General features: G+C 41.2%; 1 protein-coding gene across 2 annotated transcripts; it reads left to right on the forward strand.

Moving 5' to 3' along the window:
- The first annotated feature begins 2,160 nt into the window (after positions 1-2,160).
- LOC103766282 (lanosterol 14-alpha demethylase) lies at positions 2,161-12,955 on the forward strand. 2 transcript variants are annotated; one of them, XM_018075306.2, is made up of 10 exons: positions 2,161-2,376; positions 3,318-3,416; positions 4,346-4,522; positions 8,051-8,177; positions 9,261-9,435; positions 9,602-9,721; positions 10,171-10,366; positions 10,928-11,023; positions 11,901-12,069; positions 12,706-12,955. In XM_018075306.2, the coding sequence occupies exons 3-10, from the start codon at positions 4,370-4,372 to the stop codon at positions 12,882-12,884; spliced, it is 1,215 nt and encodes a 404-aa protein (XP_017930795.1). In that variant the 5' UTR covers positions 2,161-2,376; positions 3,318-3,416; positions 4,346-4,369; the 3' UTR covers positions 12,885-12,955. The 2 variants fall into 2 exon arrangements, with proteins under 2 accessions (XP_017930795.1, XP_017930796.1); XM_018075307.2 differs by lacking the exon at positions 3,318-3,416 and having other exon boundaries at positions 2,268-2,376.
- The last annotated feature ends 528 nt before the right edge of the window (positions 12,956-13,483 follow it).

Consider the following 13,483-nt stretch of genomic DNA (forward strand, 5'->3'; position numbering starts at 1 on the left):
TGCTGCTTGGTGACAGAGAACAGTTACTCCAGGGAGGGAGAGCTTTGTTAGCTTGCAGCTGGATACACTTCAAAAATGGTCTGTAACTGGAAAAGATACAGGCTCAACAGAAACAACATGTGTGGTTTGCAAAAGTTCTCCTTTACCTTAAAGAATCATTATTAATGTGGGGTAAAGATATAATAAGTTGAAATATAATTAATATAACAATTACACATCATCATGGCTGGGCTTCACAAACGAAGATTTGGGAAGGGCTCTACCCACATTCGTTACAAGCACGTTGGTGGCAAAAAAGGCCAATACGAGATAGGCATGTCTGGTTGCAAAAGGCACAGCAGAAAGACTCCTTAGGTGGTATATTCTGCAAGACATGATTCTTTCTGCGTTGTCTTTTCTCCTCAAGAGTGATCCTGAGTGCATTCTCAAAGGCATCAGCAACATTACAGATGGTGTGTCTCCAAACCTCCCGATTGGAGGCCAGAGTAGACCAGTTATGTTGATCAATATGGCCAAGGCTGAGATGTTGTTTCAGGGAGTCCTTGTATCTTTTCTTGGGGGCTCCTCTCTTGTGGCAGCCAATGGCAAGTTCACCATAAAGCAAGATCTTAGGGAGGCGGTGGTCCTTCATCCTGGAGACGGGATGTGCCCTGCCCAGCGCAGCTGTGTTCTCAGCAACATGGCCTCAATACTTGTGACTGCTGCTTGTTCTAGAACAGATGTATTGGTTACATAATCTGACCAGTGGATGTTTAGGATTGTACGGAGGCAGCGTTGATGGAAGCGTTCTAGGAGTCGCAGGTGGAACAATTACACAATAATGAAATAAAAACATTGCATTAAAATACAGGTAATTAATCTGGAAATCCTGTTCCTTGGAAGAGTAGACTGACACTGTTGCCACCAGAAACATCCTTACTTCATAAACCAGCAGTACAGAATGTCAGTGACAACCAGTGACATCTGTCATGTCTCCTGAAGGAATTGTAAATATTAATAACTCTTTCACAACTACAGCACTGATGAATTTCTGTTTGCATCAGAAAGTGTTGAAACTTCAGATCTTGCAAGCAACAAATTGAGAACTGTTCTAGATCCCGTGGCTGATATGAAGAGTTTGAAGGTACTTAACTGATTCCACACCCATCTCAGCATTCACAAGCATTCTCTGCTACCTCCCACAGCTAGTAAAACTCAGCACACATGAGACCTTGATTCAGGGTTTACCAAAGGAGATTACACACTTTAAGAAATTAAAGAGTGTTCAGTCAGTAACAATACGTTTATGTTTTTGCCTGTGCACCTTTTCCAGTTGACAAAACTAAAATTTAGGTTTCTGAACTTTGCAAAAAAAATTATTTAAAAGCATTACAAGTAAACTTCGCAACTATAGCCTGTTGAAATGTCTCGTACATTATAATGAACCCAGCTTCCTGCCAATATTCCCAGATTTACAAATGTAAAGGAGTTTTTTTTTTAAGTAGAAACTGACTGGACTCACTGGATGAACAAACTCTGCCTTTAAAAGACCTCTCTATAACAGATTTTTCTGGAAATGTATTAAGATACATTCCTTTTGAATGAAGAAAATTGTATACGGACAACCAGACCTGACCTCGGCAGCGACGAGCTCTCTCTGTTTCCAAATGCACTCTGTGCACTATTTGATCTTAAACTCTTAGATCTTAGTGGCAACTCTTATTTCAGAAGCAGTACCCGGATTTTCTGACATTAAAGATTTGGGGCATCTACGATTAAACACAAACGACCTGTCCTCCTCCTCCGCGTGCTGTGCTGCCTTACGAACCAGCGCTCTGGGCTGTCAGGGGGGATGCCGGCGGTGACGCTCGCCTGGAGCGCGGGCACACCGCCGTAGGAACGCGTTCTCCCGGGTGTCGGAGGTCACACATCCCCTCGGCACACCGCTTTGGCGCCGCTGGGCGCGGGGCCGCCCCCATTCCGCGCCCGGCCCCCGCCCGCCCCGCCCAATGGCGCCCGGCGCAGCCCGGGCGATGCCGTCACCCGCGCGGCGCGCCGCGGGTTGGCTCCGGCGCCGGGAATCGTCACATGGGCAGAGATCAGCCCAGCGCCGGGAATCGCCACCCGGGCTCGGATCAGCCCAGCGCCGGGGCGGGGCCGCCCCGCCCCGCTCCGCCCTGGCCTGCCCCGCGGCACCGAGCCGAGCCCAGCGGAGTCCCGGCGGATGGCGCGGGTGGCCGAGGAGATGCTGAGCCTGATGGAGGTCGGCGGTCCCTGCTGGAGCGGGTGGCCGTCGGCAATCCCCTTTCCCTGGTGCTGGCAGCCTCCGCCTTCGCGCTCAGCCTCGGGTACCTGTTCCAGCTGGGGTACCGGCGCCACCTTGGAGCCGACCAGAAGGTAAGGGCCGGGGGCGGTGGGGCCAGGGAGAGGCGATGGGCCGGGCAGGGGACCCGGCGGGCTCCGCCGCTCTCCCACGAAGGGTGGTCCCTGCGGGGCAGCGCCGCGGAGCGGGGCGGGGGAGCCGGGCGCTGTCCCTTTAGGGTGCGGGCCGGGGAGGAGAGAGGCGCTCACCTCGGGACTGCCCTTCTTGGGAGCGCAGGGGAAGGGGTCTTGGAATCCAGGTGTGTGGGAACCGGCTCAGGAAGGCGAGGAGCGTTTCCAGCAGCAGCCCCAGGGCGGTTTCTGGCAGGAGTGGCTGTGGCTTCACCCTCGGCCCCGCTGGTTGGTACCGCGGGAGGCGGAGGCGCTCAGAGGCAAAGGCCGTTCCCGATGCTGTTTTATCGATGGAGCTTAAAAGAAGGCGCCCATTTATCTGCGAAACCCATTCCTAACCTGAAGCTGTGTGCTTTTGGGACGCTGTTTAACCAATTGTCAGCACTGTTTTGTGAGTGCCTTCTTTTCAATTGCAGTATCTTTCAGAGGCAGCATACAAGAATCTTAATCGTATTCACTTTATTTTAATCCTTGCTGCTTTCAAATGCGGCTCAATTTGAAAAAATAATCAGTTGTCCAGTGTTGACCTTTTCACAAAAGAGTTTAAACAAACATGTATAAAACGTCCTCTGCGGTTAGTTTTTATATAAATAGACATTATTTTATTACTTCTGGGCACTGGGACATGCCAGGGAAGGGGTCAGAGCACCAAGCCTGCCACAGTTCCAGAAGCATTTGGACAATGCTCTCAGGCACATGGTGACTCTTGGGGCTGTTCTGTGTAGGGCCAGGAGTTGGACTTCGATCCTTGTGGGTCCCTTCCAACTCAGAATATTCTATTATTCCATGATTCTGCAATACTCTCTGAAGAAAATTCAATAATTATTTTTCTCTTTCCTCCTCAGAAATACCCACCTTTTATTTCATCAGGCATCCCTTTCCTTGGACATGCAATCGCATTTGGAAAAAGTCCCATTGAATTTTTGGAAAATGCTTATGACAAAGTATGTTTTCTCGCATGACTGGCTGAGCATATGCTAAAATATTTTTGTGTATCTGTCAAGTTCTCTCTCTGGAGCCTGTTTAAAATCAGTTCATTCTCACCACCTTGAATATAGAACAGAGTGTGCACAGTAGGCTCTGGTATCTTCAGATCTCTTTATGTACATTGTTGTTAGAGAAGTAGTGTTTTCTGAGCTCTCTCTTGTGATTCACATGTAAAAAATATGTTTGTATATTTGGGTAATACTCATAGCTGGATCACAAATTAATTAAAAAGCCATTTTAATGACATTATTTTCTGCCTTAATTCATATCTTTTAATCACATTCTTTACTAATCTGTGACCAGACTGGAATGTAGCTGACCACCTCTGAGGCAACTTGATGAATTTTAAGGCCTTGCCAATGTTAAAAGGGCTGGTAAACCTTAGTAGTTTTTATACTATAACAACCAAAAAGAAATTACCTGAGTAGAGCCTTAATTCCAATTTAATTAGATTCTGCATGAAGATTTGCTGGAGATGACTTTTAAATTTTAAAACCTTATTTGCATTTAATTACCTATGCATAACTCCAAATCCAGATTTTTTTGAGACAGTGTTTGTAGATTACCAGAGGCAGTATGTGCTGTCATCTCCCTGCTAGTTTTTGTAGTGTCGCTGATCTTTTATTTATGTTTTTTAAATGGTTTTAAAATGTGCAAGATCACATATGTTCGTTATAACATTAGATATCACTAGTAAGTATATTGAGCACAGAATTTAAATGTGGTTTAAAATATTTATATCTTTATTAAATCTGTGGATCTGTGGATTCACTTCTTAGGAGAGAAAGTAATTTATTATGGAAGACTGTACATAGAGATAGGGATTTAATGATTTATGTTCTTCTTATTTAAAATAATTTTTTTAAAATTTGTTTTTGTCTCTAAGTATGGACCTGTGTTCAGTTTCACTATGGTTGGCAAGACGTTCACATACTTACTGGGTAGTGATGCTGCTGCTCTACTGTTCAACAGTAAAAATGAAGATTTGAATGCAGAGGATGTATACTCTCGGTTAACTACCCCAGTTTTTGGAAAAGGAGTTGCTTATGATGTGCCTAATGCGGTATGTATTTTAAAGATAAGATGAATGGAAACATAGTGTAATTTGACTTCTGAGTAGGCAGCCCTGAGCTCTTGGCTCTGTGTGATGGGGTTGTGTGTTCATATGCAATTCTGGCATATTGCAGTAGGTAAATAGTCTCATTTGGATAATCAAGACTGAGCATGGTCAGGTTGCTTTCTTTACCACCTGGCCACTGTTCAGTCTAGGTGTTATATTTTGTTCTTGAAATCATCTAATCATAGAGGAAAAACTAGTAAGTGAGTCACTTTTTCTTTCCCTTGCAGCCACCACTGACTGCAGATGACTTTTCCTTTCCAGGGAACTCCAGGGTTTTTTTCTGAGACAGCTTTTAAGAGTGATAACTTTTCATTCAATGCCATGACAAATCTAGACGCAGAAGTAATAATTTAATAGTTTGTACCACAATGTTTGTCTTGCTCAGGCAAAAATCATTCTGTATGTGTTTGCAGAATACAGTCTGCATGGGAAGCACAGAAGCTGTGTCATGTACCATTGTGTCTGAGCTAAGCGTTGGTGGCTTTCTTGTTTGTGAGTGTGAGCTGTTCTGTCAGACTCCCAACTGCAGAAGGGACTGTGGAGAGACTTGCTCCACCGGGACTCTGCTCAGTGCATGTTGACATCAGCAGCCTGTTGTACAGCAGAGTAGTTTGGTGCCAGAAACACCACTGTGATATTTTTTGATTTTTAGGTTTGGCCTGATTATGTGTATATAAATGCCAGTTATTTGACTGGTAATAGTTTCTGTGACCATCAATTCTTTTCCTCCTTAGCATGCCTCTTCATTTTTCCTTACCTACTTGGGTGATTGTTACCCTATTAATTATGTGGCTTAGGAGCAGTAATCATTACTCACTTTGCCTCCACACCTGCATTTTGCCATGATCCACAAAGTATGTATGTTGTTCTTATCCCATTCTTTTGGGAATCTCATATACATCTTGCTACTTTGTAAATAAGTAAGGGAGAACTTGGTTGTCTCCTGCTTTGTAAGGATGTATTAAATTGTGGATAAGCAGTGTTAAAAAGTTTGGGATAAGGACTGGTTGTTTGGGTGGTGGGTTCCTTTGCCCTTCATGGATTTGCATAGCTCCTCCCTTTGAGAATGAAAGTAGCAGGACTGCAGCCTGGACAGCAAGTAGGAGATCGTTTCTTGTGTCCTATGAGAACTCTTCCACAAATGGGGCCATTCTAACAGACTTGTTTCTACCAGTTCCAAAAGTAGGAGGTCTTTCTCGAGAAGTCAGGGATGGAGTTTTGAATCCCTTTTGCAGCTGCTGGAGTGTAGAGGGTGCATGATTCTCTGCAATACATCTTTCATGTTCTTCTCTGGTTCATAATAGTTCCAGAAAAAGTGTCTGTGAATCAGATATAGACTGCTAAGTTGGTCAGATTTTCACTGAGTTGTGCTTCTTCTTTGGATTCTGACTGTCACAGGATGTCTGCTTGAAACTGAAAGGTGATGGTTTGTCCTTAATTCTGTGAAAGTTTGCCCACTTGTTACAGCTGTTTTGACTTCTGCTTTCACACTCTGCAGTTTGTGGATAGATTTGAATGTCTTCATTCAAGGGCTAGTTCTTCGATGGGATCTAATCTCATCTGTCAGGAGTTTTATAGAACTTTCAGTAAGCTCCTTGGAAATGGACAATTTTTACAACTGTGTACCTCAGGCATATAGGGATGATTAAAGCCTTCTACCTCAAAAGTCTACCATAGACGGCTTTTTTTTTTTCTTTTTCTGAAATGAGGTCTTTTCGTAGAGTTACCCTACGGGGGTTTTTTTTCCCCCTAAAATGTGTTTGAGTCCAGTCAAGAGAATAATCTTGCCATGTTACTTAGTAAGCCTTGGGTGTCTGTGGATATGTCTATTTAATTTATATCTTTGATACCAGAAGGACCTTTTCCTTATTTTCTCTGCAGATTCAGGTTCCTAAGAAAATTGCCTTTTTTCCACAAAAAAAATTGCAGTTTTTCTCCCACAAAGATTACTTTTCTTCCTACAACAGGGAGTTGCAGGGACTTTGCTATTGACATACACTGATTATCTCTAGTTTCCCTCTGTGAAGGTAGGTATGCTCAGTTGTGGCTAGAATGCCTTCTGCCAGAGGTGAGCTGTTTTTTTGCACAGTGTTACCACCACCATTTCATTTCAGACATCTAATGGGAAGGCATTTAGAGAGCCATGGAAAATTTCATTGGCATTCTACAGTTGATGGATCATCCCAAACTTTCTTTTGAGACTCCCTTCTCTCTGCTTAAGCTTTTAAGTACCTCTTCATTCTGACAGTGACTTTCGGTCACATGTTTAGAAGAACCACCCCTTACTCTTTAAAATGAGTAAGGTGCTTATTTACCAGTGATTCTGGTAATTATTAATATGCATAGTCTATATATATGTATGACTCATTGATGTATATATTGACTCGTGTTCACTCTTTGTCTCCTCCCTCCAAGCTTCTGTAGGTAGTTTCCCAAGAGGAGCTGAAATGGCAGAGGATGTGTTCACTCCTGTGTTATTCCTGTCTCCATCAAGCTGGAGATTGGCTAGCATGTTGCAAGGGAAAATGTGCTTGTCTCTTTGCTCTGTGGCATGTGTACCCTCTGAGAGACTGCTGGGGTCCCCACTGCATTCTCAAAACAGAAGTTTCTAGGAAGTAACCTTTCTTTTTATGCCTTTTGTTCTGTGAATACTTTATAGTACATGCAGAGTCCTTGGTGGAAAAGCAGTTTTTGGTGTATTACTCATGACACAGTGCAGATCTGTAGGACAGATGCCTCATTCATAATTCGGGCTTAAAAATCAAATTGATGATTTTCTGAGTCGATGTCCTGTCAGTTCATTTAATGGTTCTCATCTAAGAAAGGGCTTTTCACCACTAGGTTTATTAGCTATGAGTCTATACAAAGAAAAAGAGGAAAAGGTGAGAAGGGTGTGAAGCTCACTGTTTTCCTAGGAACCAGCTTGCCCCCTGCTTCTGTGTCTGACTTCTTGGGCAGTGATCAAAGGGCTTTGTAAAAGAAAGGGTCATCTCTAGTCCAGGGGTAAGGTATGACTGCCTGAGAGAAGACAGGAGGGGGAGAGAAAGCAAGGAGGCCACATAACAACACAGGCTGAATCCGGACTTGGCAAGGACAGGGCTGATTAGGTTTGTGATTATATATCTAAAGGGTGTTTCATATTTCAACCTTGAATGCGTCTTGTGTCTTCAGGGATAAAGCTTAATGAAGATACTAAAATAATTTTTTGTTTTGGTACTGCAAAAGAGAGAACCACAGCTCCTTTGAGCTGTTATTTTACTTGGACATTTCTAAACTGTTGCTTGAAAAACAAAGAAGGTGAAAACCAAAATATTACCTATTACTTAAATTTGAATATCTGCTGTACCTTGCAGTCCTAATCATAATCCCTTTTTATTTCTGAATGTTCTTATAGTACAAATGCTAATACATTTTAATTACATTAATATGATGATCCTTGTACTGATTGCTTTTCTGTCTTTGTTCCTTTAGATATTTTTGGAACAGAAGAAGATGCTCAAAACTGGGCTAAACATTGCCCAGTTTAAACAGCATGTATCTGTGATTGAAAAAGAAACGAAGGAGTATTTCAGAGCATGGGGAGACAGTGGAGAGAAAAGTAAGCAATATCAGATGCATTTTTCCTCCTATTTTCTGGGAAGGAATTAAGGTCAATGCAATATGTTTCTTGTAAATTATGCACTGCAATATTAAAGAAATTAAAAATTACATAGGTAAAAGTGTACTGAACATAAGAAGAAACATAATACAAGTTTTTTTAAAATCAAATACAAGGCTATTGGAGAATAAAGCTGCTCAGAAAATTACTGAAAGGAATGAAGAACTGTTTCAGTTTTGCTTTCTTAGTCAGCTCACAGACAGCGCACCTGTTGTGCTTGTTTTGCATGATATCACTTCCTAGTCCTTAGGAAAAGGTGCTGCTCTGACTCCCCAGAGCCAGTGCTGGAGATCTTAAGCTCAGGGACCTTCTACACTGAAAAACTGCATTCCTGAAGCTGATATGGTTAGGTTAGTGATCTAAGTGAAATTCTTTTTTTATTTCCCCCCATTCCCAACTAGCTTCCTAGACATACACCATCACCATTGTCACAAGCCCCCAGCTGCATAACAGTGTCAGAAATATTTATTTAAGCCTATGTATTTATATTTAAATACATTAAATTTATATATTAATATATTGAAATATATTGAAAGGATATAATTTATATGTCATATAGTTAATAACATGGTAATATATAATTTGATATTTCAGTATCTGAGTACTAGTATATAAAAATAATTCAATGAGCAGCAAGACTAACTGCTTTCCCATGGTTTTGGATTTCAGGTTTAAATTTTTGTATGACTTCACTTATATTTATAAAGGATTGTGCTCGTGATGCACAGCTTGCTTTGGAAGGATTACTACCTCTGCTAGAAAAATTTCTAGAAAGAAATACCTTAGAAAAAAGGTGTTGAAATCAGTGATCTAATTAAAAAGTTTTTTGAAGAGACACTTCATAGACACATAGAAAATTCTTCATTCTCCTAGTCAAACAATCTAAAACTCTATTTTAAATTATTAATCTGTGTACAGTTACTTATTTTTTTCTTCTACAAAATAAAAATGAAGAATGACCTGTAAAACATAACATCTCAACTGAGATGCATCTTCAGTAATGTTTTTCAAATCTCTCCTCAGACCTGTTTGAAGCCCTTTCAGAACTTATCATTTTGACAGCAAGTCATTGCTTACATGGGAAAGAAATCAGAAGCTTGCTGAATGAGAAGGTGGCTCAGCTGTATGCCGACCTGGATGGGGGTTTTACTCATGCTGCCTGGCTTCTGCCAGGTTGGCTACCTCTGCCAAGCTTCAGGTACCAGGAATAACAGATAAAGCAACTTCAGCATTTTGTCTAAACATCATTTGTTGTTTGAATTGTCCCCCACCATTTCTTGTTTTTAAGCTATTCTAGACATCCCAATAAATCCTCATGTGCATTTTATGTATTAAGTTGCTAACAGAAGTGTTTTGAATCACAGACGTCGAGATCGAGCACACAAAGAAATCAAGAATATTTTCTACAAGGTTATCCAGAAACGTCGGAAGTCTGAGGAAAAGGAGGACGACATGCTCCAAACTCTACTTGATGCTTCATACAAGTAAGCCAAGGGTTTGGAGACTTGCCATTTATAGGTATTTTACTTTAGCTTTGAGCTCTTCAGTTAAAACTATCTACCAAAACCCAAGAAATACTCCCTCTTGTTCTGAATTGGTTTTGTTACCAGCAATTGGTCCTAGCTGGGTTCTTAAAAACAGCTTTAAAACTTGTCAATCGTTATTCAGATTTCTGAGATTTTCATCAGTGGTTCTGAGGTTGCTGACTTTACTTCCTTTCTCTTTGCTGTCTGTTGGGGAATGATTTTCTTTACGGCTCCTAAGAGTCTCCCTCTTTTCTCCCTTCTCCCTGCCCCTGGATCTTTTGGCTCTCCATTTAGGGTAGGCAACCAAAGAGTAGCAGGAGACAGAAGTACATTAGAAGAAATTGTAAATGCTATTGTAACTGGAAGTGTGACCAAGTGAGGCTCTAACATAACTCCCTCTGATGTAGGGACGGCCGCCCGCTGACCGATGATGAGATTGCTGGAATGCTGATTGGGCTGCTGCTGGCAGGGCAGCACACATCCTCCACCACCAGTGCCTGGCTTGGCTTCTTCCTCGCCAGAGACAAATCCATACAGGAACGGTGCTATGCAGAACAGAAAGCAGTTTGTGGGGATGACTTGCCACCCTTAAGTTACGACCAGGTTTGTACATTATTTCTGCTGGGTATTTAAACAACAAAGTTAAAAAATCAACAAACATGAAATAGAGCCATATGCTTTGTGATAGAATAATAACTGGCACAGTCATTCTGCGATATTGTTTGCCAGTATATCTCCTCCTCTCTTCCTGTCCAAGTAAATTTTCAGCTTGATACTGTTTTTTTCATTAGTGTTCATAAAGGAAATTACAGTTTCTATGTCTATTTAAGAAATGATAGTTCTGTAGAGGAGGAAGATCCTCATATTCCCACTAAGGAAAGTGATGCTACGTGACCTTGTTCTTTAATTAGGCAACAGAAAACACTCAGGAGACAGATCAGTAAGAAACTAGTTGTATTTGATTCCACTGGTCAGAGATTTTTTTTCCTTCTTGATTGAATCAAATAGAAAAAAAGAAATGTAGCTTATAAAGTACATGTAAATACAAGCTGCTTAGTATTTTTTAAATTTTTTTAAAGATTTTTTTTTAAATGGTATAAAACAGCATTTTGTGTTGAATAAACTTGGCTATATTGCAATATATAATTTTCTCTATATTTTCAGCTCAAGGATCTCAGTTTGCTGGATCGCTGTCTAAAAGAAACTTTAAGGCTCAGACCTCCTATAATGACCATGATGAGAATGGCCAGAACTCCCCAGGTGAGGACACTTTTTGGAGCTCACTTTACTGCAGCAGCAGAGGCCAGATCAGAGGTATCTCAGTTGGCAGAAGGAAACACAAGTGAGCAGTGTTTGCTGGCAGGGAGGGAAGCCGATGGTCACCTGTGGTTCTGGCAGTGGTAGCATAGCCAGATTTGTTTGATGAAAGGAATTAGTACCTTGAACTTGGTATTTGTTACCTTCATCTGGAATTGTGGCTAGTTTCAGACCACTCCAGCCCCCAGAAAGCAAGATGTTGATGGAGTGAAGCAAGCAGATGGCCACAAAGATTGTAGGGGGTTGTGGTGAAAGGCTGAGGGAACAGGGTTTTTTTTGGTCTGGAGAAGGGCAGGCTCTGAGGGAATCTAGGAACAGCCACATGCAGCAAAACTGACTCTTTCTTGTAGCTATCCAGTCTTACTTGAGTTTAGTCTGGTGCCACAATTTAAAGCTATTTCTTGTTTGCCAAGTATTTTTAATAGCTATCATGGAAAAATTTGGCATGCACTTAATACAAGCTAGGAAATCAGAAAGAAAACTTGGTGCTTGTACAAATAAGATACCAAGTCAGATAAGTAATTTTTTTAAATTATGCCCCTCCAATGACAAAGACTTTCAATAAATTTTAAGTTTATTAATTTTTTTAAGACCTCCTGTAGAATTGCCAGTCTTATTAAAGCAGCTGAAAGGTTCCTGCAACTACTTGAACATTGTGACCTGTACAAGTAAGAGAGAGTTAGGCTGCATTAATTTTAAATGCACTTAGCCAAAATCTCTTTTGAAATTTAAGCCTCATGATGCAACTCTTCAGGCAGCACTTTTAAAAGAAAAATGGAGCCATTTTGTGACGTGTAGGGTCTTGTCTCTTCTCTTGTAGACCGTTGCTGGATACAGTATTCCCCCTGGCCATCAGGTCTGTGTATCTCCTACTGTTAACCACAGACTCAGAGACTCCTGGAATGATGCTCTAGACTTCAAGCCTGACCGATACCTCCAAGATAACCCAGCAGCTGGAGAGAAATTTGCGTACATTCCATTTGGCGCTGGTGAGTAAGAGAATGCAGCACCTTCCTGACTGAGGGGTGCTGAGGTGGCTCATACCAGTTATCTCGTACAGCACCTCTCCACACTGAAGCATCTTTCTGTTTCTGCCTGAAAGTTTTCTTTCTGTGGAAGTGCTGTTAAAACAATTAAGTTAATAGTTTTGCATTAGTCATAGCTGTATGTATCGCTCAGAGCAGTAATCGAAACACATCTTTAGGTTAGCATGTGTGATGTTTGACTCAAATCTTTTCAAGTCAAGGTAAAACCTGGTATTACAAGGTCAGTTTTAGGCAGAGTAAAAATCTGTAGAGTCACCTTGAAATTATTGCCACAGTGCAGTTAGAGTTGATCTCATTTCTCAGTGTTGCAAACACTTCTTTGCTAGTATATAAATTAAAGCTTTTTAGTGGGGACAGAACAACACAATTTCGTTCCACTTACACATCTGTTTAACGTAGTAACAGCTTAGAAAAATAAGACTTAAGTGAAGTTATGGAATGGGGTATGTCCAACATCAGAGCCTTGGATTGTTTAGAAAGGGGCAACTACTGTCTGCATAAAACTTTTAAAGTTAACTGGTTGTCAAAGGGGATTTAATAACAAAAAATTCTAACTGCATTTTATGGCTTTCCCTCTAGGCCGTCATCGCTGCATTGGAGAAAACTTTGCATATGTTCAAATTAAGACTATTTGGTCTACTTTGCTTCGTTTGTATGAATTTGATCTCATCAATGACTATTTTCCGACTATAAATTATACAACAATGATACACACACCTAATAACCCCGTTATCAGATATAAGAGGAGGTCACTGTAAATTGTGGTCCTAAAGCCTTACTTATTTAAACTGTGTGAACTAACAGACTTTTGAATAAAATTGTGACAGAATGAGTGGCAAATGGAAGCTGTTGCATCTACTGTTAGGGAAGCAAAAGTCATCTACCAAATGCAAAGTTTTTGCATCTGTTTTGTTTGCCCCCACCATTTACTGCTGCTGTGTATAATTGCTTGTTCTACAACTTTCTCATTGTATTTTTAAAGCAAAAGTGTCTTTTCTATTGGTGTAACACTTTTAAGATGCATGCCAGCTCTTTAATGAAGAAATAAGTGATTTCTACAAGTGGAACCTTTTACTTTTGAAAAATAATTGAAGATTACTTACCCCAAATAACTAAGGGGCAAGGCTGAATACCTTACCTCTGCACTCAATCTCAGTAAGTCCATCAGGGAACAGGCACCACAGGGGAATGTACTTGGTGGTGCCCTTCCTTTGGCATTTATGATTCTGTTCCATGCAAGTGAGGGATGGTCTTGGCTGATTTAACAAAATGTTACTGTACAGCTCAGTAGTAGAGTACTCAGGCAGAGTACAAAATGTTGACAGTTATTCTTGAAAAGACTTAGGTCATTTAACTG

The sequence above is a fragment of the Manacus vitellinus genome, unplaced genomic scaffold, assembly GCF_001715985.3.
Source record: "Manacus vitellinus isolate BGI_N305 unplaced genomic scaffold, ASM171598v3 scaffold_3_pilon, whole genome shotgun sequence".
In the NCBI taxonomy this organism is placed as follows: Eukaryota; Metazoa; Chordata; class Aves; order Passeriformes; family Pipridae; genus Manacus; species Manacus vitellinus.